This window comes from Caretta caretta, chromosome 15 (genome assembly GCF_965140235.1).
Source record: "Caretta caretta isolate rCarCar2 chromosome 15, rCarCar1.hap1, whole genome shotgun sequence".
Classification (NCBI taxonomy): domain Eukaryota; kingdom Metazoa; phylum Chordata; order Testudines; family Cheloniidae; genus Caretta; species Caretta caretta.
Genome location: NC_134220.1, coordinates 27,207,990 through 27,234,657, shown reverse-complemented (window position 1 = coordinate 27,234,657; position 26,668 = coordinate 27,207,990). Strand labels below are relative to the sequence as shown.

The following is a 26,668-nucleotide window of genomic DNA, read 5'->3' as shown; positions in this document are numbered from 1 at the left end:
TAATAATACCATACTATGTCATCCTTCCTTCTGGGCTGCTGCTGGCAGCGGCTCTGCCTTCGGAGCTAGGCTCCTAGTCAGAGCCACCACTCACCAGCTGCCCAGCTCTGAAGGCAGCGCTGCTGCCAGCAGCAGTGCAGAAGTAAGGGTAGCAGTACTACAACTCCCCTGACAACCTTGTGACTCCCCAGAACTCCTTTTTGGGTCAGGACCCCTACAATTACAACACCATGAAATTTCACATTTAAATAGCTGAAATTGTGAAATTTGCAATTTAAAAAATGCTATGACCATGAAATTGACCACAATGGACTGTGAATTTGGTCGGGTCCTATTTATATCCTTTAAGGGCAATCTACCATGCTTGATATAAGCAAAAATGATGAGCTTTGCGGAGTACCTTTCCCCACCCCTGTTAAAACTAGTGAGGTCTATCTTTTGAAGAAGTAAGCCGTAAGCTGAAAACAGTAACATTTTTTCAAGAAATCACTGGCCAAAGGGGAGAGCGCTCTGCTGTGCCTGCTATCTATGCATTTAGTAAAAGTATAGCAATAGCTTTTTGGTAGTCTGTTCTCAGCTCCTACCTTTCTATACAGGTGGTTCTAGCTAGTTTCTGAGCACAGGCTATGGGTAGAGATTTGCAGTATTATGTGTAATAAATAACATCAACAAACAATGCTACATCCAGGCTCTGTCATCTGAAAGATGGGTTTTATTTCTCATATTAGTTGGAAAGTCCTATATTTGCTTCTTTAAGAACCACTGTTAATATTTTGTATTTCTAGAGTGTCCTCAGAAGATCTTGAACAGCTTTTTGGGATCCTTTTCACCATAGGAGAGTAAAATTAGCATTGGATCCTATCTATGTTCCCTTTTTACATGTACAAGAGATGCTAGATCCTTCTGTGCATATATGTACATTATTGTGGCACCAGCCAAATCTTCAAATTCAGCCCAAACCATCCCCTCTGGACTACAAATCCCAGCATACAATGCGCCACCTAGAATTTAGCGGGGAGGGGTAGAAATCCCAACATGCCACGCTCCTTCTTGCTCTAGACCCGCCCCCTGGACTTCTAATGCTACACTGTAAAGCGTCGTTGGCCTATAAACCGCTATGATTAAATTGCGCTGTTGCATGCCGGGATTTGCAGTCTTTGGAGGCCACCGCCACTCTGCGGTGACGAGGCCGTTCCCGTTGGAGATCCCGCTCCGCCCCTCCTCCCCCACCCTCCGCGCTTTGAGCGGCTGCGGCGGCCGTTACCTCTGCCCTTTGCCCCTTGACCGCTCCCCCCCGCTTCCTGCCGCAGCCTAAGATGGCGGCGGAGGTGGACTTCGGGGATCGCGAGCTCTTCGAGCAGCTGGACGGGGACGAGGCAGCGGCCCCGACGGCGCAGCCGCTTCATACCCGCTTCGAGGAGGACGAGGAGCTGGAGGAGGCCAAGGAGACGCTGCGGGAGCGGCTGAGGGACTCCGAGGAGACGGTGCGGCAGCTGCGGTCCGAGAATATCCTGACAGGAGGGATCTGGGCCTGGTTTCGGTTCATCCCCGGGCAGGGAACAGCCCGAACCGCGGTCTAGTTTCGACCCTCATGCTGGTTCCTTTCCGGCGCAGCCTCAGTTCCTGCTTCTCCGGGGCCTGGGCTGAGGAGTCTCCTTGGCCCGCGAGGCACAAAACCTTTCAGCCCCTCTACTGTCCCCCAAAGGAGGGGCGCTGCCTCTTCCCTACTGCCGGGGTGGCGGCGGCGGGGTGTCTTTCTCCCTCCCTCTCAACTCTCTCTCTCCTCCTCCTCCCCCCACCCCCCAATGAACGTGGTCTCTGCTTCACCGGGGTGAGGCCTTGCTACTCCGTGGTCACTGAGTCTAGTTTGGGTTTTGCTGTGAGTTCCGCCACCTCACTCAGGTCGTAGTGATTTTCTCCGGGGCTGTGTCATCTGGGCAGTAACACAAAGTATGGCTTGATGAGCTGTTTTAAAAATCTCCTTTAAAGAAAAAAGTGATTCTAACTCAAATCATCATAGTTTGAAACAAGTCTGGATTCCTAGGGGTATTGGATGTTACAGTAAAGAAAAAAGATCCCTGGCTGGTCTGAGGGTCATGTTTTTGCGGCTGTCTCAAGCTTTGACCGTTTAAAAGATCATTTTTAGTTTGAAGGGATGGATGCAATGCTCGCCTTGTTCTGAATTACTTTTGCATTTTGTAACTTTATGTAATCCAACAAAATGGTAAGTAAGTAACTTGAAGAGCAATTCTTTTTAGAGTCATTTAAATGAAATAGTTTTTGTACAGTCCTTTTCATCATATGAGGGTGAGAGATGCGGGTTTTGGGGGTTGGTTGGCTTGTGTTTTTGTTAGTTAAACAATTTTTTACCAATTAATCTAAAATGAGAAGGCTCTCGTTCCTCAAATGAAAGAGAGTTGGCAGGTCTGAATTCCTCTTCATCCTCTTTGGCCTTGAGTTTTCAGTTTTTGTTTTTGTGGTGGAAAGATTTGGATTCTTGATCATCTTGTGTTACAACTAAAAATGTGTAAATGAGATGGAAAGTGTATTTAAAAAACAATTTTTCTCTTGGTACTTCAACCTATTTGTTTTCCAGAATAAAGGAAAGCACCAATAAGCGTCTTATAGTTTAGAATTTAAAAATCAATTTGTACATTTTTATGTTGAATTTTAAACCAGAATAAAAGCTGTAGTCTTACACTGCGTCCCGAGTTACCAGTGTCTCAGATGTTAACTTGTTTTTAAGCAAGATGACAACAAGGTGGACTCGGAAATGCTCTTTGTAGCTAAAGTTTTATTCTCCTGTTTTGTTTAGTCTAACTGCGAAGTATTTCTTGGCACTTTCAAACTGTGAAACTGTTGGACTGAGTAAAGTATTTGGTGTTTCCTTTTAAATTTAATGTTTTTTCCTTTTGTGGGGATGAAGGTATTTGTGGAGGAAATATGTATACCAGGGCCAAATGTGACTGTTAGTCCTGCCTGTTTGTATTTCTTAATTTATTCAGCATATTTGTCTTTGTATAGTGGGGTTTTTTAAATGATGATCACTGTCTGGTTCTTTAAATTTCCTTTCACAACTTATAGTTTTAGGCTTGAACTTGTCCATATCTTAGTTCTCCATTTACTTCTGACTTTCCTTGCATTGCTTTCTCTCCCTGTAATGCTTGCTTTGGTCAGTTTTATTTGAGTAATTTTAACTATAGCTTCTGCCATGGGAGTGATGTATCATCCAGAGTAGATGCCTATCAAGTAGAGACAAAATACCATCATTGTGGTATGTGTGCATATTGTGAGTCTGTGTTTAGAAAGAGACAATTTTCTCTCTTTAAATCTGCTTTTCACACTCACTTTGTTCTAGCCCTCTAAGTTCAGTTTTTTGGTTGGTGAGTTTATGAATGGCTTTATGTAGTGCAGTAAAGTAAGTGAAAGAGCCCAAAATCCTGTTCGCTGTTCAGTACAACTATTGTAAGAGTTGATTCTTTCTTAAAGTGGTATACTTTGATTCTAATGATTAATATAGAGGAAACCTGTGTTCCTTGACAAGTAATTAACATCAAGAACTTAGAAGAAAACTGAAGATTCTGACACGACCAAGGTATGTTAATATTGACTTTTCAAGTTGGAACACTCAAGCAATTGTGTATTGTAGACATAAAATGGACCTATGTTAGGCCAACTTACGGCCACCACAGCAATTGCTGCAGTTTTTCATGTTCACACTACTCTCCTTCTGTTGGCGGTACGTGTCCTCACCAGGAGCGCTTACAGTGACTTAAGGCGGGGGGATGGGGGTTTGAGAGCCCAGGCTCTCAGCTCCCTGCAGAGCTCCCAGCTGGAGCCTGGCTGCTGCCTAGGGCTCTCCCAGTGACAGCGAGGCTCCAGCTGGGAGCTCGAGCTGAGGGCTCTGGGTGGCAGCTGGACTCCAGCTGGGAACTCGGTGGGGAGCCCACGGCTTGGGCTCTTAGTACTGGGCAGCAAGGTTCCAGCTGTCAGTACTGCTGGGGCTCACAGCTGGAACACCCCCTCCCTCTCACAGAGCTGTCAGTTAACCTGACAGCCAACAGGCAATGCAAGTAACCCGAACTATGTTGACTAAGCCTTATGCCTCTAGTCCATGTGGATTTACTGTGTTAGCGGGTGAGTTACAGCAGCAGGAGAATTGCTGTAGTGTGCATGCTTACATAGTTACACTGACTTAACTTTGTAGTGCAGACATGCCCTTAGTAATACAAGATCTAATCAATGAGTATATTTAACATAGACCCTTTTAGAGCATAGGTAGCTTGCCTAATCACCATCTTCTACACGAGCACCGTGAACGTATAAAATGATCTTTTCTAGAAAAGGTTTCATTTATTGTTTGTGTTTAAAGTTATTGGGTTTCTAAAATGTCTGAGCACTCTGGACACGATCTCTGTGCATTCAGACTTGAATATGTAGAATTTAAAGATGTTTTATCTTTTTATATAAATAACTGTTGACATAACCTTTAGGAAAATGGATTTCTCTGAAATTGAGTAACAATAATGATCAGATCTGATAATCACTTTGACCTGTTGGAAATTTCTCACTGAATAAATACTAATTGAATACATATATTTGTGGTGATCTGTCAATTTTGAGTTAAACTGCAGCCTGTTGTATTTCTTACATGTGCCAATTACTAGTAAGAGGAAAGCAGTAATAGTCTTTCAAGCAACTTATTGACATTTCCTGCTGCGTTGCTTGAGGTGTAAAAACTGGATTTAAACCGTGGGAGAACTGTAGCCTAGAATAACAGAATCGGTGAAAAGCAAATAGCATTTGTATTGGCCAAGCCTACTACGTGTCTGCCTTGGGGAAAGTGAGAGTCCCCTTGACTAGTGGCATTGCTGTGATAAAATGGGTGGGCTGCTGCACACACTGTTCTTGCAGAAAGGAGGGGAAAGTAATTACACAGTAACTTTACAGTATCTTTTTTTCCTTCCAGTGGACTTTCAGTGGACAGTTCTAAGTTAGATGGACCTTTGTTACAGATTTTATTTATGAACAACGTTATTTCAAAGTAAGTAACTTCCCCTGCTAATAAAGTGTCAGTCTAATTCCCTTTTAAGATTGCCTTTGTTTGGGATTTGTTAGTGTGCAACTGTGACATGTATTAACCCATCTATGGCTGTGTTACAACAGTCTAATATAAACCTATTGTACCCTGGTTACTTATTCAGTTATAGCAAAATGTCTTTAATATCCTGTTTCCAACTGGTTTCAGAGTAACAGCCGTGAGCTCACGAAAGCTTATGCTCAAATAAATTGGTTAGTCTCTAAGGTGCCACAGGTACTCCTTTTTCTTTTTGCGAATACAGACTAACACGGCTGTTACTCTGAAACCTTTTTTTAAAGGTGTTTGACAGAACATCCTTTAAGTTCTGAAATGGGTATTTAGTGCTTATATTTAGAAGCCTCTCTTTAGATGGGCACAAGATTGGCAATACAAAATATTCTCAGACATACCTCTCCTTCCCTTCCTTTTTATGCACACACCTGTCAGCTGCCCTTCTTATTTTCAGTTTCAGCTCTGCTGCTTCTTTAGTAATCACCGTTTTTAGGGCTCGAGGAAAATGAGTCTGAGTTCCCCAGACCTCTGTGTTTCTGATAAGAAGGTCATCTGGCCACAGTGTAGTGAAACGGACTATATATAATATATATATTGCTTTCAAATGCACAAAATGAACAAACTGAAAACTTTTTCTCTAATTTTAAGTATAGTAAGGGTTACTTTTAACAGTTGTACGTACCTTTTCAGATAGAAATGTCACTTAACAGTTGTTTGTGTCCCTTTTAAATATAGCTGCTACTGTTTTGCAGTATTATAAGTAACAGAACTATTAGATAAAAGTATAAAGCCATCAGGAGTTTGGTTGTAAATAGGTACTAAAGGCTGAAATTTAGCATGCAGTCTAATATTACTAACTTCTTTGTTACTAGTATTGCAAAATTTTGAATATTCTTTTTAAAGGAATATTTGGAGTTGTTGCTAACTTATTTCTCATTTAAAACAGTCATTAGACTTTTTCTGCTGTTCATATACATCATTTTTTAAAAAGAAAATATCTTTGAAAGAATCCACAAACTGATGCTTATGGTTTGTCTCAGTCAATTTTAGAGCAGCCAAATGAGTAGGAAAAGTGTGAAGTATTGTAAAATCTGAAAAAGTTGGAGGAGGGATATAACTATTGGGTCTGTAGTATATTTCTGTTTCTATTTTTCCCTTGTCCTATATCCTACTTGGAGCCAGTTTGTAGTACTTTATCCAGTTTAATTTAAGCATTCCAAGCAATGGGACTTGTACCATTTTCCTTGAGAAAGTGGACTGTGGAATAGTTTCTCAAGTACAAAGTCTTTCTTGATATTTAGCCAATATTTTACACTACTTATGGAAGTGTCCTTGTCCTTGGTAGTTACTTATAATTTTTTTAATGTAAAACCAGATTTTTTGTTTTTGTTTGGTTTTTTTTTGTTCTAATCTTGATCTAACTATGTGGCTGGATATGTGGCATCCAGTTCCATTTGTCTATGTTTAATTTCTTTTCATTATTTAATCCAGTTCTGAAATCCACAAAAAATATATTAAATAGCATGGTTGCAGTTTTGAATTTTCTTTTTAATACATTTGTACGTCTTTCTTTTCCAATTTATAGATGTGATGTGTTGGTTACATTGGGGCAGCATGAAAGTTAGATTTACCAGCTGTACCTTAAGATGTACACATCTAGCAATAAAAGGTTCCAAAATAAAATTCTTATCCTGAACATTGAACAAAGTAACTTAATACAGTGATCAAAATTTATAATTTCAGTTTCAGGAATCCTTAAATACACACATGCAGTCTGTTGTATTCTCTTATATTTCTACCTTTTGCAGGCAGTATCATCAAGAAATTGAGGATTTTATTTCTAGTTTAGTTCAAAAATATGAGGAGCAACAGAGAGCTGAACCAGAAAGGACCCACTTCAATGTTAAGCCTCAGGTATATAAGTTCAAAGAATATAGACCTCATCTGGACTACTGTGTGCAATTCTGGTCTCCTATGTTTAAGAAAGATGAATTCAAACTGGAACAGGTTCAGGCTACTAGGATGATCGGAGGACTGAAAACCCTATTTTATGAGACAAGACTCAGAGTTTGGCTTGTTGAGCCTAACCAAAAGAAGGCTGAGAGAAAATATGATTGCTCTCTATAAATACATCAGAGGGATAAATACCAGGGAGGGGGAGGAGTTATTTAAGTTAAGCGCCAATGTGGACATAAGAACAAATGGATATAAACTGGCCATCGGCAAGTTTAGGCTTGAAATTAGACATGGATTTCTAACCATCAGAGGAGTGAAGTTCTGGAACAGCCTTCCAAGGGGAGTAGTGGGGTAAAACTTATCAAGTTCAGTCTTGAAACCAGTTAAGTTTGTGGAGAGTATGAGACTGCCTACAATGGCACGTAGTTGATCTGCGACTGTTAGCAGCAAATATCTCCAATGGCTGGTGATGGCAAAGTAGATGGGGAAGGCTCTAAGTTACTATAGAGAATTCTTTCCCAGATGTCTGGCTGGTGGATCTTGCCCACATCCTCAGAGTCTAACTGATTGCCATATATGTCATTGGGAAGGAATTTCCTCCGGGTCAGATTGGCAGAGATCCTGAGTTGTTTTTTTTGCCTTCCTCTGCAGCACTGGGTGTGGGTCACTTGCAGGTTTAAACTAGTATAAATGGTGGATTCTCTGTAACTTGAAGTCTTTAAATCATATTTTGAGGACTTTAGTAACTCAGCCAGAGGTTATGGGCCTATGATAGGAGTTGGGTGGATGAAGTTCTGTGGCCTGCAATGTGCAGGAGTTTAGACGAGATGATCATGATGGACTATTCTGGTCTTAAAGTCTGAGTTTATAGAAAGATAATGGTTTGGGTTTTTTCCCTCCACTTTTTTGGTTGCAATATCACACTGCTAGTGTATCCAAATTACAGAAAGATTTTTCCTGCTACTTACAAATGGTATATTTTTCTTAAACGTTTGGAAGGAGATAGTTCATTAAGTGAAACACGGCATTTCTCTTCACCCTCTCCTCCCAACCCTCCCTTTTCTTCTTGCCGTCCCAGAGGCCGAGCATGTTTCCTCCATAGCATTCTCAGCCCATGACACCAAGGTTCTAGCCATGTTGCATCTTGGGTTGTACACAGTATTACCACTAGCCTACAAGTCTCATACTTCATATACTAGCATGTGGTTAATTTGTGTGTACATGGCAATGAAAAGCTGGAATTGGCAATTATATCATCTGTGTTTTATTTGCAGCAATTAAGGAGTTTTTTATGTGGTTTTTTTTTGACTTTTCATATTAGCCATCCAGTATTCTGTTGGAAGAGGACCATAAAGTGACAAGCTCTAATACAATAAAAAAAATTAAGGAAGCTTTCAGTGTAAGTTAAACTTTATATTCTTCACTGGTAATACAAATAGTTCCAAAGTTCTATTTTTACATTTAGTCCACAATGTCATTATGAAGATATGCAAGGTTTTAGCAACGTAACTCTGATTGACTTTATTAGAATTCATGGTGCTTTAGCTGCATAATACTTGGAAAATTTACCTATATGTACATTCAGAAGGCATGGAGGGATGTTTTTGTTATGTTTAAATCCTTAAATAGGAAATAAACTAATTCCATTATTTTTGAAATATTAAAATACTGTGCCTTTCTAATATCAGGTAATCTGATTGAAATACTGACAATTTTCTGACTCTTTCAACAGGTTGTAGGAAGTGTTCTGTATTTTACCAATTTTTGTCTTGATAAACTGGGACAACCTATATTAAATGAAAATCCACAGCTGACAGAAGGATGGGAAATACCCAAGTATCCTGTTTAGTAAAATGGAGCTCCTTTTTCTGTTTATATAACCAAATAACACAATCAGACACAAAGTTGAGATTAAAACTTTTTCTGCAATTTTTTTTTAAAACTTCTAACTATGACAGTCTGCTGGGTCATATCAGTGTTGTATCTGAAATCAACTGAAGTATTATTATTACTACTAGTATTTCAAAAGTTTTAAAGTAGTTGGATGATAGATGTCTAATATGGTTGACTTGTTCATTGAAGGAATCATGTTCTGCATGAATGAATGTTGCATTCCCATAAACATGCTCTGCTGTCAATCCAAGAATTGCTGTTGGGACCACGTGTGACAGGCTCTGGAATGACTGCTTATTTCAGAAATGCTGGCTGTTTACTTCTATAAAGCAATTTATTTAAAGTGGTGAGGAGGGAGAGCTAACAAATCCTAAATGTACTCTGGTGTTTTGACTAAATTTTAACTACATCTTGAAATTTTTTGGGGAAAATGAGTCATATTTAAGCAGAGAATATTTTAATCCATTTTTCCAGTTGCTCTCTTCAGTATTTGAGAGCTGGAACTCAGGTAGAACATTCTTATTTATGTGATAGTTCTTAATTTCAGAAGAAATTATATATATTAAAAAAATACAAACAGAAATTGGATGTTCTATCCTCTTCTCTTCTCCTTCCCATTCACTTCCTGCCTGCAAAAAGGCCAAAGTCTGTTTAAAGCGCCACAAAGTATTTCTAGGATCTCTACATTTTGTTAGGACTGTAGTAAAGGGGGACATTCACAGTCCAGAAGCCCAAAATGTCTGCCCTATTGCTTTATAATTCTGTAAATGATTTAAAGTGTGCCTGCAGTGAGTGAGAAATCCCATCTGTTTAGCAGGCCAACCTGGGTTTGTTATGTCTGCCTTTTGACCGCATACACATCACATTATAATTTGCTCTTCCTGTCGTCTGCTTTTTCGTAAACTGTCAGGAAATTGAAATTAGCACAGCTTCTCTACTATTTAGTACTTTAGAGAGTAGGGTTCTGGTCAATGTAAATATTTTAGTGGCTTCCAAGAAAGTAGCTACATGAAAGAAGAGGATGGTTTGATGTGTCTGATAGTAAAGGAGAAGGGAAAGACTTTGCAGGGGGTGGGGGGAAATAAACCTTTTGGTCTCAACCTTGATATTTTCTTTAAATGTATCTGTTGCTTTTTATTTCTGAGGTCTGTTTACATATATAAAGGGTGACATACACCTTAATTTAGCTTCTAGTGGCAAGGCCAAAGGAAGACTCCCTTTAGGCTTAGCCAAGGAAGCTTCTGTCTGTTTTGGCAGGTGGCAATACGTACTGAGTAAGTCAAGCGTTCAGGTGGGGACTCCTTTGTACAGATATTTCAGTGAATAAGTTTATAGTGGACTGCAATTGGAATTTCTGTAACTTGAAACTAGGGCTGTCAAGTGATTAAAAAAAATTGCGATTAATCACATGGTTAATAATAGAATACCAATTATTTAAATATTTTTGGATGTTTTACATTTTCAAATATATTGATTTCAATTATGACACAGAATACAAAGTGTACAGAGCTCACTTTTATTTTTGATTACAAATATTTGCACTGTAAAAAAACAAAAATAGTATATTTCAAGTCACCTCATACAAGTACTGTAGTGCAATCTCTTTATAATGAAATTGAAATTACAAATGCAGACTTATGTACAAAAAAATAACTGTATTCAAAACCAAAACTATGTAAAACTTTAGAATCTACAAGTCCACTCAGTCCTACTTCAGCCAATTGCTCAGACAAACAAGTTTGGTTACAATTTGAAGGAGATAATGCTGTCCACATCTTGTTTACAAGGTCACCTGAAAGTGAGAACAAGCATTTGCATGGCACTGTTGTAGCTAGCGTCGCAGATATTTATGCGCCAGATGCGCTAAAGATTCATATGTCTCCTCATGCTTCAACCACCATTCCAGAAGACATGCGTCCATGGTGATGATGGGTTCTGCTTGATAATGATCCAAGGCAGAGCGGACCAACGTATGTTCATTTTCATCGTCTGAGTCAGCTGCCACCAGCAGAAGGTTGGCTTTCTTTTTTGGTGGTTCAAGTTCAGTAGTTTCCGCATTGGAATGTTGTTCTTTCAGGATTTCTGAAAGCATGCTCCACACCTCGTCCCTCTCAGATTTTGGAAGGCACTTCATATTCTTAGACCTTGGGTCAAGTGCTGTATCTATCCTTAAAAATCTCACATTGGTACCTTCTTTACGTTTTTGCCAAATCTGCTGTACAAGTGTTCTTAAAACAAACATGTGCTGGTTCATCATCCGAAACTGCTATAACATGAAATATATGTGGTAGAATGCAGATAAAACAGAACAGGAGAGACACAATTCTCCCCCCCAGTCTCAGTCCCCATGGGTCTGAGTCCTAAATTCTCAGTCATAAATTTAATAATCGCACTCTTTTTTTTTAATGAGCATCATCAGCATGGAAGCATGTTCTCTGGAATGGTGGCCGAAGCATGAAGGGGCATATTAATGTTTAGCATATCTGGCACGCAAATACCTTGCAACGCCATCTACAAAAGTGCCATATGAACGCCTGTTCTCACTTTCAGGTGACCTTGTAAACAAGACGTGGGCAGGATTATCTCCTGCAAATTGTAACCAAACTTGTTTGTCTGAGCAATTGGGTGAACAAGAAGTAGGACTGAGTGGACTTGTAGGCTCTAAAGTTTTACATTGTGTAACCAAAAAAACCCTACATTTGTAAATTATGCTTTCACAGTAAAGAGATTGTGCAACAGTACTTGTATTAGGTGAATTGAAAAATACTATTTCTTTATAATTTTTACAGTACAAATATTTTTAATTAAAAATAATATAAAGTGATCACTGTACACTTTGGATTCTGTGTTGTAATAGAAATCAATATATTGAAAATGTAAAACATCCAAAAATATTTAATAAATTTCAATTGATACTCTATTTAACAGTGCGATTAATTGTGATTAGTTTTTTTTAATCACAGTTAATTTTGACTTAATCGTGTGAGTTAACAGTGATTGATCGACAGCCCTACTTGAAACTTATTCTTGAGGATGCGCTTGTAGCTTAACCCATGGGGACATTTTTCTGTATAAAGTACTATCGCTGTCAATTAAAACAAGATTGAAATTCTGCTTTGTACAGTAGCAGTTCCTTATTGAAATCTAAGATACCAGCAAGTTTTCAGCCATATTCTCTCTCTGGACGGGCAAGAAATACAAGTAAAAGCAAAAAGGTTTGTATTTATCTTAACTATAAAGTTTTTCAGATTTAAAAACTTTTTAATAGTCACAATGCACATTTTAGGATCCAGTATGTGGGGGAATAAATTGCTTTTTATGGTCCTAAATTAAGTTAACAATATCAAATTTTGCACTAGAAAAGTTTTGGGTTGTTTGGAATATAGGATGCTCAAAAGAGAGGCAGTCAAATTGATGTGTAAGAAAAATCTGTTTCTGAACTAACTGGTTTTGTGTTTTGCTCGCTTTTTCTAGCTAGCATTTTTAAATAAATGTCCTTGTCATCGTTGCATTGACGTGCTGTCACATAGCTTTTGTTCTATGCAGCGTTTTTTGTTTTGTCTGTTTTCTCTGCATTTAATAGAAAATGATCTTGGAGTAGTTTGTGTAGCCATTGTGAGGAAAAGTAGAATTACAGCAGAGTGATCACTTTGGAAATTCCGGATGACCCTCTGCCTAGTTTTTCCAGCATCTGAAATACCTTATTTCAAATGTAAATAGTAGTCATGGGGGCAAGTTCAGTTTAGCTTTTCTATAATCTTCTGCATACTCAAGTGAAATATTACGTTTTGAAAGAAAAGTAGATTTGCAACCATGTTGCGCTGTAGATACTTCTAGATGGTGGATAAAGTATTCTGAGAGAACAATTTGCACCAAATCAGTTTGAATCATACCTTCTGAGAAAACAAATATGCCTCCCCCTTCTCCTTCAATTCTGTCATTAAAAACAAACCCCTTTTAAGAGACCTTAAAACCTAGGTTGCCCTTAAGGTTGCCAGTTTTGGCTGGATATGTTTCTGGAGGTTTCACCACATGATGTAGTCTTTAATTTGAAGATTAATCTTTAATTCCTGGAGACTCGGCAATCCTAGAGGGTTGGCAACCCTGGTTGTCCTCTTTATCCGCTCTCCCTTATCCTATTGGTAAAAGTGACCATGCACACAGGGAACTAACTAAGCAAGTGCTCAAAGAGGCACTAAATTTAAACTTGGCCCAAATATTAAATCTTTTGAAAATCAGCCTTTTTAAAATCAAATATCAATAGAAACACTTCTATGATTTAAAAAAAATTCCAAGAGCTATTGTTTTTAGACAAGATAGTATTCTCTTCAGACCCAATCACTGAAGCACTAAGAACCTGAAAATGAATCTGTGACAACAAACAAAATTAAAACTGGCTTCAAATTTCATTTTCCTAGATGAGAGAAATTCAGACAGTGAATTGAGCATATTAGCAAGTAAATGAGATTTCTAAAATGTTCTTATAATAATCCAGAGTGGTGGTATAGCATCTGAAAATAATGGTTTACAGCATATCTGTGAAGTAGATAGTGTCCTTTTAACTGAATCCTTCAACTACATCGCTTTTATAATTCTCTCCTTTCCATCTTTTCCCCCAGCCTTTGTGTTGTCTGCAGGGAGCGTGGAAGCTCCTTGCAAATGGGGGAGCAGAGTGGGAGGTACTGGGAGCTGGCTCCAGGCTGGGAAGGAGGATCCCAGGGTTGCTACTAGACCCATTCCAGCCCCTTCAGGTCCTGCTCCCCCACTTGATCCCAGGTGGCACCACAGCCTCTCCATCCACTCCAGGTCCTGCGCCCATCCCTTCAGCGGCTTCTCTAGTCCCAGGGAGTCCTGTTGCCACCTCCATGCCTCTTCCCCTCCCCCTGGCTTACATGAGTTCACATGGCAGCAGAACCCCCACAATATTTCCATTACAGGGTTGATAGCCCCCTACGCCCTGGTTGTCTAGATTGTAAGGTATGGGGGGCAGAAACCTGATCTTACCTTGCTAGCTATTTGCAAAGCAACTAGCATACTATTGACATTTATATAACTTTCATTAAAACATATTTCAGTCAAAGGAAAGAGAGTTCTTTAATGGTCACTATCTTCCTAAAGGGACATAATCTAATTTCTGTCTGGAAATATTACTTCAATTCTTATCTTTTCAGTTTTTGTTTTCTGCATTTGATAGTGCTTTATGTGGCTTTCTCCGTGATTAGTTTCTCATGTTTCACCTAACAGCAACAGAAACACTTTTTTTAAATAGGAAGATGTGATTTTTTTTATTTTTGTTTAAACTATAAAAATTGGGAGGAAGATGTATGTTTAGGTATAGTACACAAGTTACTTTACATATTTCTTAAAACTGAATATATTTCAAGTTAATGTAAATCTCTGCATGTAATAGAATAATGAAGAATAAGTATGCACTTCACTTCAGAAGTACACTTTTAAAGGGATAAACTTACAATATAAATTTATTTTATTGCTTTCCTTAAACAGGCCAAAACCTCATTGTTTTAATTGTGGTTCTGAAGAGCATCAGATGAAAGATTGTCCAAAGGTAAACTTTTCTTCAATATCTAAGATTGTCTCTGAATTACACAAAACATATTTCGGTGCAACAGGACATTTGTAGAATGGGAAGAATCATATTGGTCATGATCTTTAATTAAAGATGAATAACTGTATTGTATATCTCCGTAACACTTGTAACTTCAGAGATTTAAATCAGTATTTTAAATGAGCCTATCGTAGCATAATACACCTCTACCCTGATACAATGTGGTCCTCGGGAGACAAAAAATCTCACCGTGTTGTACGTGAAACCGCATTATATCAAACTTTCTTTTGGCCCCTCTGTTCCTTGTTCCCTGGCTGCCCTCTCCAGAGACCCCTCGCCCCCTGCCCCCTAACAGGCACTCACTGGCAGTGGCAGGAAGCGGAGCAATGCGGCCCCAGCCCACTCCACTCCGCCACCTCCCAGCTGCGGTGCTCCGCTTCCCACTGCCGGTGAGTGTGGGGAGGTTGGGGAAAGGACACCCCTGTACTCACTGGTGGTGGGAAGCAGAGTGCCGCAGCTGGGAGCTGGTGGAGTGGAGCAGGCTGGTGCTGGGCTGCTTCACTTCCTACCACCGGTGAGTGTGGGGAGGTTGGGGAAAGGATGCCCTCTGCACTCACCGGCAGCGGGAAGCGGAGCGATGCAGCCCCAGCCCGCTCTGCTTTCCTTTCCCCAGCCCCAGACATGTTGGTTGGGGAAAGGTCCCGTGCTCACCGCTGGTGGGAAGCGGAGCACTGCAGCTGGGAGCTGGCGGAGTGGAGTGGGCTGGGGCCAGGCTGCTCCACTTCCGTCGCTGCTGGTGAGTGCAGGGGGGATCCCTTCCCCCAAATCCCCTCCCCTGAGTAACACAGCTGGGGCCGGGGTGAGGGAAGCTGAGCGGGCTGCTCCTGGCCCCCCACGAATCCCCCGGGCCACTCTGGGACTGCGGGCCCCACCCCCCGCTCCTGCCTCCCAGACCTGGGGCAGGGGGAGCCCCTGACCCCTCCTGAGACCTTCTGCCTCTTATCCAACCCCTCGGCCCCAGCCCGGCACCCTTAACACGCTGCTCAGAGCAGCGTGTCGGAAGTTTACCGCATTGTATGCGAACCTGCGTTATATCAGGTCGCGTTATATCTGGGTAGAGGTGTAGTTTGATCCTTCCTTTTTAAAGAAAAGTCTCTTTACATGTTTCTAGCTTTCCTACTGAAGCTGGCAGATTTCTAAGTTACACTGGAAGTTATAATAAAAATGAAACCATTCAGTGAAACAATGAGCTGGCCTTGGTCTTTTGATGTAAGATGTGTTCCATGCCCTTGACGGGTAACTTTCAAGCAGCTTTTAATAACTTGGTTTGGGTTGAGTGAATTGTGTGCTTAAATTGCAAGTTGCATTATGGTGAGTCTCCCAACTCTATTGTCTTTAAGCCGCGGAACGCTACCCGTATAAGTGAGAAAAGAAGAGAGTTCATGGAAGCCTGTGGTGAAGCAAGTAACCAGAACTTTCAGCAACGTTATCATGCAGATGAAGTAGAAGAGAGGTTTGGGAAGTTTAAACCAGGAATAATAAGGTATTTCCCCCCCCTCCCCCCACCCACCCACACATTGATTGGGTCACTGACTTCTCACAGACGCATCAAATAACTTTTCTGCTATTTGTAATGTACAAAAGTTGTCACTTACTGTATAATAATTCTCTTGGTAACTATATCATCAGTTGTGTTAAGACCCCTTTTGTAAATGTCTTCATGTGTTGATAAATTCCTCAAGTTTTTCTTTTCATGCTGAAACTTTCCCCATTAATCCTACCCTGTCCAAAGTTTTCCCTGATTTGACATGTACTGAGTCCTCAGGTTAGTCTTTTAATGAGGGAGACTACAAATATTTCTGTGGTTCCTGTGACCCTTTTTTAGGGCCATTAACAGTTCATGCTGGATTCAGGAAATTTTAAGCTTTTCATTTAAAATGTTTTTTTCTATATAAAATATGGCTATCCTGTTTAACAAGAAGACAGCACTTCAGTTTAATCTAGCTTTACAGGAAGGATGTCTTTTGCTATACAGATTACCTTAAAGGTTATAAGTTTCATCTCACAAATCCAGAATGAATTGTGGCTCTCATAGTAGAGGCAACTTTCTAAGATCTAGATTTAGACATACATCCATTTATTTGCATTGTATAGGCAAGTTAATGTCAGAATGAGAACTGTTAGAATGTGAATTTTAGCTTTCTAATTTCCTGATTTCTCATTTAACTTTGTAATTTTTAACATTAATGTAGTTCTGCATCTAATAGAATGATTCAAATAGATATCCCAAGGGATTAACAAGGTATACAAATGAAACAACTTCAATTTTTTTTCCTCTAGAAGGTGACTGTCTTGCTTTTATAACTAGAGACTTCTGTAACTGAGTAACTTAATCTTAAATCAACTAAAAGTCTTAAAATATATAACAATGGTTCTAGGAAGATTATTTTTGAGTTTTGGTATTCCTATGTTCTATCTAGTGAAGAACTTCAAGATGCGCTTGGTGTCACAGATAAGAGTCTTCCTCCATTTATATATCGCATGCGCCAGTTGGGTTACCCACCAGGTTGGCTCAAAGAGGCTGAACTGGAGGATTCAGGACTTGCACTTTATGATGGAAAAAGTAAGTAGTATGCAGCTATGAAAGTCTAGCTGACTGTAGAGGTAACGCATTCCCTTCCTACTTTAAAGGAAGAATGAAACTACTGAACTCTTGAGTATACAAGTTTGCCAGTTGCTTGACATTGACTGTGGGTTATAATTAAGGCTAAGATTTTTGTCATGGTTATTTTTAGTAAAAGTCACAGACAGGTCACAGGCAATAAACAAAAATTCACGGAAGAGTGACCTGTCTGACATTTGCTGCTGCGGCTCGACAGTTTCCCCTGCCACCGTGGTGGCTGGGAGCTGCAGTGTTCTCGCGCCGCCCCCCTGCCCCCGCAAGGCTGTCTGTGCTGGAACCCTGAAGAGGCTGTCACCTGTCACTGAAACCCTGCAGGGAGACCTTGAAAAGCCTTGCCTGTTGCTGGACTCCTGCTGGGGCCCCACTGGCTGCTAGCTCCAGTCCCGCAGACCTAGGGGCTGAAGCATAAAATGTCACGGCTTCCATGACCTCCATGACATAAACGTAGCCTTAGTTATAATTGCCACTAGTTTAGAGAGATGGTATGAAAACAATCAAGGTTGCAGTAGAGTTACTTTTAGTTTACTCTTTTTCCTGTTTTCACATTCTCCTGTGTGGGAGATGTCCCTGTCTGGTCATCCTGGCGTTCTACTGAAGATAGACTGCAAAATAATTCATAGAATCATAGACTTTAAGGTCAGAAGAGACCATTATGATCATCTAGTCTGACCTCCTGCACAATGCAGGCTACAGAATCTCACCCACCCACTCCTGCAATAAATCTCTCACCTATGTCTGAGCTATTGAAGTCCTCAAATCATGGTTTAAAGACTTCAAGGGGCAGAGAATCCTCCAGCAAGTGACCCGTGCCCCATGCTGCAGAGGAATGCGAAAAACCCCTGGGGCCTCTTCCAATCTGCCCTGGAGGAAAATTCCTTCCCAACCCCAAATATGGCAATCAGCTGAACCCTGAGCATGTGGGCAAGATTCACCAGCCAGATACCCAGGAAAGAATTCTCTGTAGTAACTCAGATCCCACCCCATCTAATATTCCATCATAGGCCATTGGGCATATTTACCGTGAATAGTTAAAGATCAATTAATTGCCAAAATCATGTTATCCCATCATACCTTCTCCTCCATAAACCTACCGAGTTTAATCTTGAAGCCAGATAGGTCTTTTGCCCCCACTGCTTCCCTTGGAAGGCTGTTCCAGAACTTTTCTCCTCTGATGGTTAGAAACCTTCATCTAATTTCAAGTCTAAACTTCCTGATGGCCAGTTTATATCCATATGTATATGTTCTTGTGTCCACGTTGGTACTGAGCTTAAATAATTCCTCTCCCTCTCTGGTATTTATCCCTATGATATATTTATAGAGAGCAATCAATCCTATCTCCCCTCAGCCTCCTTTTGGTTAGGCTAAACAAGCCAAGCTCCTTGTGTTCATACAATTGTCCGCAGAGGCACATGACTTCACCACCACCACCACCCCGTCCTGATTTAAAAAGGAGTGGTTTGGTTACAAGGCAATATTTCTGAATGGTCCTGGGCTCTGACACTGACTTTGATCTTGGCGTGCTAAAGCTTGGATTTATAACCATTTCTGGGAGTGCCAGAGCTTCAATTTTAGGGCATGCTGCAAAGCTAATGGATTTGTCTTTGGCTTTTGGGGAATGCATGGATAGAAATAGGGATAATAGCAATAGCCCTCACATAACACATTCTTTTTCTCTGGTAGCTGTTTTCTTCCTGCATCAGATGTGCTCCTTACAGGAAAGGTTGAGACTGCTGTGAGCCAGTTTTTCTCTTAGTTTCTCCAGTCATGTTTAAAAATACCAATACTGCTTGACACCTAGCTTTGCTATGACAGTGAAGCAGCTCTGCTCTTGCTGAAATGACTTAATCACATGGTTGGAAGGATTTTGTCCCTTTGATCTCACTATCTTTTAAACCTCTGATACTAGACCATGGAGTTTGTGGAAAAGCTATTTAAGTTTCATATATGACCTGCTGTCAGACCTGGTCTTGCTTGATCACACTTTTTCAAAGTTCCGTAATTATTTCTGTATTAGTGTTTTGTACTCCCTCATTCAGACTAGTCTAGAGCATATATCAAAGCCCAAGTTCTCTTCTCTGTTTTTTTAAACAAAAAACCCAAAGACTTAATTTATTACTGAGTAGTTTGCCAGTTTCGTTACATTTTAATGCTGATTATTCTCAATCCCCACAGTTAAGTAGCAACGATACAAGACAATCTCCTGATTTCCTATCATGTGTATTACCTGACTGAGGTATTTAAGATGATGGAAAAAATAATTAATCTTCTTTTCTCTTCAGAGTGACATTATTCTTTATCAGTTGCTCTTCCAGTTCATTCTCTCAAGAAAATTCAATTGATCCAGACTGCGTCAATAAAGCCTATGACTAGCACAGATTGTTAGCACACATTTCTCCTATCCACTCTCCTTACACAGGCTTTGCACACACTTCAACATTTATTGTAAAACTTTAATTAACCTTATAAGTCTTGCTTACTTAGATTAAGTTGTATCTCCTTTCACACTCATGTCCTTAGTTAATGGTTCATTAACCACATCCACATAGAAATTGTTGCCAGAGTCTTAGATATTTGTTTCTCAGGGCTGTGTTGCTCTGTGCCTAGCTTGGTTAAATTGTCCAATTCTGAATCTGTTAAAAGAAGATGGAGGACATTCCTAGTTTATCAAGTGTTTTAGTTGGTTTTAAAACTTCAGACAGTGGTGCTTCTTGATGAAACCTCATGAGAAAATGTTCATTTTATTATTTTAATTCAGTGTCTGGCAGCAGGAAAACTATAATTTATGTATGGCCATTATAAAAATATTAATATTTCCCTTGCCCTCTTTCCTTGTTCAACTTTCTTGTTGTGGAGAAACTTTTTTCCACATAACCACCCCACTATAGTCTTGGGTTTCCTTAAGTATCACACTATTAAGGAGAGACCCCAAAGAGACCAGTATTGGAACATTACTCGAGTCAGTGGAACAAGAATAAGCAAAGCTGGTTCTTTACCCTCTTGTGTAGTGTGCCACTCTTCTTTCCTTATCTGCCCTAGCTATGCCAATTCCTTGAGGTAATGAAGACTGACTCCCACAGCCAAAAAAAAGAGAGCAATGATTTCCAGACCTGTCTTAAGTCCCTGAGTGGAAAGAACACAAGCTAGTGACACAGAACATAGGATCAAACAACAGATGTAATGTTCTAGAGCCAAATTCTGCAAGGATACCAATAGTAGTGTCAGAATACTGCTCTGGCTTTAGTTGGGACTTCAGTGGAAGCTGTGCACGCATCTAATGAGAAAATTTGCCACTATATTCCTGCTACATTGGTTGCAAACCTTTTCTCTAAACTGTATTTCAACTTTGCAACGTGTTTGTGTTTTTCTGCTGCAACTCTTTCTCTAACGTTTTTCCTCAGTAGCAATATTAACATTTATGATACTTTGTTATAGATGCTACTGGTTGTGAAACAGAAGATGAAAGATCCTATCAACAAAACAAGTGTGTCACTTACGATGTTTCTAAGTTAATAAACTATCCGGGCTTTAATATGTCTACTCCAAGTGGGATCTCTGATGTAAGTATATATGCTACACACAATTGGTGTGGTATTCTAAAACAAAACATTATTACCTACTTATGGATTATTCAAACTTTGATAGTCAACTTCAAATAAGTTTGTTTTGAATTAGCCATTATTTGTGTGTGGGGGGGGAGATTAAGTATTTAAAAGTTAATAAAGATCTCTGAAGAAACCTGTGCAATAAACAGTCTATCTGGACTTTTGCTGATGCTAGTAAACCTCCAGGAGGCTATTAATGTATAATGCTGCTTATTTCCACTATGAGACAGGAGCATATAATACTGTACCTGATGCTGATATTCAGATTGTCACTTAAATGCCAGTATTTTTAAAACAAAGCTGAATGCACGTTATTCATATGGATCTAAATTTTCTAAATATAAAAAATGTTCTTGAAATGAGTGTTACCATAGCAATGCTGTACCATATAATCTTTATCTTTGCTAAACAAAAACTACATCATAATGTGTCTCAGGAATTGATGTATAAGTTGAGTAATGCATCTTTTAACACTTGGACAAAATGGGGCAGGTTAAGAAACCAGTTAAATAGGCACCTGTTGAGCCTTGATGTTGGACGGTGCCATAAAGAATTTTTTATTCCTTACACTGTTTTCTATCTGGTGGTTAAGAGTGGCCTCCTAATGTAGCTTTGCCTCAGTCGTCTTTGTTTTGAATGTATTGTCATAGGTTTTAGCTTAACTATTACTAATAATTAGGAAGACTTTATTCAAGTTGTAGCTCTTTATGTTCACTTTTCCTCCTGAACAAAATTTTAATAGCTACACTACAAACTTTGAATAAGAGGTTTGCAACAAAATTGGCTAATATTTCATTAAAGTGGTGCTGTGTTTTCTCACCCAATATAGCTCTATGCAGCAGACCATTTATATTTGCAAGTTGGAATGGAGCTCATCTTTTTTGCTAAAAATTCATATTTAGGGATCTTCCTCCTTCCCAGTTAGACAAATTTCTGATTGGAACATTTACTAATCTCAGTCCATATCATGTGTGTCATAGTTGCATGTGCATTATTAGCCACAGCTTACTGAATGTCGAGCTTTATTGCTGATTTTTGTTTTTGTTTTTTTCCTGTAGGAATGGAGGATATTTGGTTCCATACCCATGCAGCCATCTCAACAGAAGGACGTTTTTGCTAGCTACCTTTCTAATTTTCAGGCGGTGAATATATTTGTGTTATGTTTGCATACAAAAAATTGGAAAAATCTTGTATTTCTGTATTGATGTTACCAGTTGTCACTGGTCTCTTGCCTCCAACTTTGGCCAAAGATGGCTAATAGAGGGTATTGGGTTTTGGTGTGAAGTCCTGAGGTTTTCATCAGTACAATAGCCAAAAACAGTTCACGAGACAAGAAGGTAGCCCCTGAATAAACCATTCCTCTTGTCCATATCCTTTTTAATCTTTTGGGCCGCCTGTTTGATGTCAAAAACTACTATCTTATAAAACAACTTAGACTCCTTTCTCTTTATCTGATCATCTCCTAAACCCAGTGCTGAAAGACTCTAGTTCATAGTTTGTAGGAACAGTTAGCTTTCCATTTGGATATATGCCTAAGTTTTAAATTTTGTGCGGACTATATCTGAATTCCATACTTGTCTAAAGGTCCACTTTATAGTTGATTATCATAGGCATGCTTTCAGATGTTTCATGGTTTAACAGCTTAATACTATGTTTACAGGACATATGTGGCAACTTTGTTACATAACTTTCTCTGAGACCTTACTGTAAATGTTTAACTCCAACCTAGTGTTTCTTGCTTGACGCGAGGAACAGTAGGTTTAATTTCAGTCTCCTGTTTCTTAAGCTGGAAGTACATTACAGTTGACCAGACTTTTTTATGGGAGTTGAGAGTAAAGCATTAAGTTGTTCTATAGGTAATTAAAGAACAATTTCTATGAGATTGCTACAAAGGAAATGTCCTGTTCATGTGACATGGTGGCTTCATGAGATCTAGTTGGGTAAGCATGGAGAAAAGGAGTGTTCTTGAGGCTCTAATAGGGATGCAGACAAAATTCCTTTCTCATTCACCACTGAAAAACTAAACAAGATTGCTGGGGTTTTTTATTCAACTACATTAAATGTCTCAAGTTTCTCTGACAGGGTCCATTTTGTAAGCAAAATATTGAGCTATCAAATTGAGATCAGTGAGGATTATAATTAGTATTTTTGTAGCAGGAAATCTTGCTGCCTTATATCACATCAGAGTACCTGTATATAATACTAATTTGTATTCTGTTTTCCTGGCTGACTTTTCCTCAGCCAAGTCCAAAATCTAGCAATAAAAGGTCTGCATATCCATCAAGTTCTCACAATTCAAAGAAGGTAAAAGGAGACAATTCAGCAGTATCAGTAGCTGACATGGACATGGATTCCGGTATAGTTTTCTTTTTTGCAATTATGATTTTATACTTTCAGAATAACTCTCTCCTTACTCTGTAGTGAAATGTGGACTTCAATGCTAACATGGTTATCAATATTTCAATTCATACTGAATTACTGACACATTATCTAAATGTATTGTATGATATTTTAACTGTGCTGCTAAAATAGAGAACTAACCATATTTGTCAAATGCTTGTATTATTTTGGATTACAGTTGGGTCTTCTGTAATTTACCAGTATTCTTTGTCAGAGTATTTTACTCTGTATTGTAAGAGAGTGAGGGCTATAGCTCAGCCCAAGAGAAGTGGAATCTTTAGGTTGCCACTCCCAATCTAGACTGGTTCAGTAGTGACCATTATTATTTGGGTCACTGAATAACCCACAGAAACATGAGTTGGTCCCATCCAAATTTTGGTGGACAGGTATTCTTGCTACAGCTGATGCCGTCGTTGGTATTTTCAGAAGAGACCAACTGTCAAGTGGGCATAGAATTTGAATTGCTTTTCACCCTTAAGTGAGAGAAGGCATAAGAATGGTCCAGTGATTAGGGCATTTAGCTTTGGGTTTGGGAGATCTGGGGTCAAGTTTTTCCTCTACCATAGATTTCCAGTGTAATCTTGGGCAAGTCACTTATCTTCTCTGAACCTCAGTTACTCATCTCTAAAATTAGGATTATAATATTTCTACCTCAGAGGGATGTTGTGATAATGTATACATTAGTGAGAGGTTGTTAGACTACAGTAATAGGGGTCATATAATTACCTAAGGTAGACAGAAGTGGCACAAATTGGGAATGAGGGCCAAGGAACCTTGTACTGCAGATACCTTCTCTGTGGATAAACTGTTTAGTTTTAGGGCTGTCACTCTTGCACTTTTCTAAATCCACTTTTTAGAATTAGGGGGTGGGAAATTACACATTTTGAAATCATGAATTTTACCTGATTATAAGTTAGTTTGAACTAAGAAAATTCCTGTAATAGAAACAGGATTAAAAATATACTCTCCAAGCTAACATGTGTTAGTGTTGAATATTAGTATACCATATAAGAAAGCTGGGAGGCAAAATCTAAATCAGTGAAACAATTTTTCCTAGTTCTCCCTAGATTTTTATGGTAGACTTAATCAACTGGGTTTGCCACCCACAGAATTCTCTAATTTACTGGTTACAGGTATCATTTTATATTTACTAAAGTAATAAATTTGAAGGGCTAATGTGCAAAAACAAGAATACTGTTTATATAGCACCAGACAGCGCGTTTGACCCTGAATAAGCCCCAAAGAGTTCCCTGCTCTGACGACTTAATAGTTTAAATGAAGCAAAGATAAAATGTCGTAGAAAATTCAGAAGGAGATAATTTCAATTTTTTTTATTCTAAACTGTTCCATTCTTACAACTTGTGGATTGCAACAGAAGTGAGATTTTTAGGAGGAATTAGAATGAGGAAAGCTTAATGGCTGTTTAAAGGACCAGAAAGGTTTCTTCTTTAAATGTTCTAAGAAGTCAAATTTGAGAATAATCTTCTATAGCAGTTCTCCCAGCTGCCCTTCTGGATTCCCTCAAACTGAGGAGGGAATTTCCACACATCTTGGATCTAAAATCTTTAAGGTTTGGCTTCAAACTTTGTTCAGTATTATCCATATTTAAGAGCATTTAAAAGTGCAGCTTTTAAACCAGCCATCAGGGTTCCCTCTGGAATCCAAAATGGCAGATTCAGAATGGCAAGTTTCAAGGATACTGGGACGTGCAAAAATGTAAGCATCAGGATAGGCTTTTCAGCTGATATGGAATAATACCGCCATAAGCTGCTGTTACGGTTCCAAAGGCTGAGAACATAAGTTTACGGTATTAACCAAAGAGTATATTTTAGATTTGAAATCTGATTAAAAGTAGGGTAAAGTAGGAATTACAGCCTCAGTACTACTAATGGAGATTTATTTAATCTTCTAATTTTAGATTTGGAAATGCCACACAGTTCTCTATCTTATGACAGTTTTCAGTTCCAACCTCCACTGCCACCTGGGTCTCCATCGATTGCAACTCCGCCCCCACTGCCACGAGGAACTCCTCCACGTACTCCACCCAACTTCACATCCCCTTTACCTCCAGCGCCTACTGCCTCTCTTCGCAGGAATACTCCAGCATCAACTCCTTCCAATGATTCTGCTCAGCCAAGAGTGGGGGATTCAGCCATGGATGAGGATACTTTGACCCTAGAAGAACTTGAGGAGCAGCAGCGATTGATTTGGGCTGCACTTGAGCAGGCAGACAGTACAAATAGTGACTCTGATATACCTGCTGATACACCTTTAACTGGAAACTCTGTTGCATCATCACCATCTAGGAATGAACTGGACATTATTCCAGAAGGAAGAACATCTGAGAAGCTGGTTGCAGTGGAAATTGGGATATCAGATACTAGCATGCAGATATCCAGAACTGAACATTCTAAAAGTGACCCTAATTCAGGGGATGGATTATTTGATCTAAAGGAAGATGACACTGATCATGTGGATTCTGAAGGCATGCTGGAGAACAGCACTACAGGCTCAAAATGTGAGATCAACAATGGAGGAAATGAAAGTGTTACTCATGTGGTCACGAGTGCTGAATCATCTACAAAAAATTCAAATCCTGTTCCTGACATGAGCAAGTTTGCGGCAGGGATAACACCATTTGAGTTTGAAAATATGGCAGAATCAACTGGTGTTTATCTTCGAATACGAAGTGTATTAAAGAATTCCCCAAGAAACCAGCAAAAAAACAAAAAGGCTTCAGACTAACTTGTCTTCCTTTAAGGTTTTATGGTGCCCCCAAAAGAAACTTAAAGTATCTACCAAGTTGGATAATCTCTCATGTGCCCTTTTGTGAAGAACATCTGAGTAGTTAAGAGTGGACTAATATAGTTCTTCTGCATTCTTCCCTAGTGTTTTTTTGTTTTTTGTTTTTTTTAAGTTCGTGCAGGGCTTCCATTTGACCAGGACCAGTGTTGACCATTCAATACATGAGAACTTGACTAAATCAAAACCTTCCACTAAGGGGTGAAAGGACTATTGATTTATTTGTTCAGCATATTTTACACTCTGTGATACATGAACCTCTTAAAACAGTGAGTCTTCGGTTGCTGTTTAATATTTTGGTTAAGATTTATACTATCGTTAATGGTGAGTTTCAGGTGGAATGGTGGTTTTTATCTGTGCTTTGTACAGTAGTCTGCTCTTTCTACATTTTGCTAATTATCCTGTAGATAAGTTTAATATATTATTACAGTTTTTAAAAATTCCAATATTTTAAAATGCTCCACATGAAGTCCTGGCAATCAGATGGAAATAATCAGGGATTACCAGCATTATCCTCACCATTTCGGATATTTTTTATAAATTAATTGTGGGTCAGTTTTTAAGCACCACTTCTACCTTTTGTAACATCATTCTTTATGTAAACTTGCTGTACATACCTGTTCATTCTTGTGTACAGAGGTTTAATAAATGAGTTTTCATATAAATATTTTCAA

At 39.3% G+C, this 26,668-nt stretch overlaps 1 protein-coding gene across 3 annotated transcripts; it reads left to right on the top strand.

Moving 5' to 3' along the window:
- Positions 1-1,281: 1,281 nt before the first annotated feature.
- ZCCHC8 (zinc finger CCHC-type containing 8) lies at positions 1,282-26,659 on the top strand. 3 transcript variants are annotated; one of them, XM_048822209.2, is made up of 14 exons: positions 1,282-1,506; positions 3,553-3,595; positions 4,970-5,044; positions 6,901-7,006; positions 8,370-8,447; positions 8,781-8,884; positions 12,091-12,156; positions 14,447-14,507; positions 15,908-16,050; positions 16,988-17,130; positions 20,623-20,747; positions 21,851-21,934; positions 23,034-23,148; positions 25,111-26,659. In XM_048822209.2, the coding sequence occupies exons 1-14, from the start codon at positions 1,317-1,319 to the stop codon at positions 25,935-25,937; spliced, it is 2,160 nt and encodes a 719-aa protein (XP_048678166.2). In that variant the 5' UTR covers positions 1,282-1,316; the 3' UTR covers positions 25,938-26,659. The 3 variants fall into 3 exon arrangements, with proteins under 3 accessions (XP_048678166.2, XP_074976172.1, XP_074976173.1); XM_075120071.1 differs by lacking the exons at positions 1,282-1,506; positions 6,901-7,006; positions 8,370-8,447; positions 8,781-8,884; positions 12,091-12,156 and having other exon boundaries at positions 1,583-3,595; XM_075120072.1 differs by lacking the exons at positions 1,282-1,506; positions 3,553-3,595; positions 4,970-5,044; positions 6,901-7,006; positions 8,781-8,884 and having other exon boundaries at positions 8,376-8,447; positions 12,066-12,156.
- Positions 26,660-26,668: the final 9 nt, after the last annotated feature.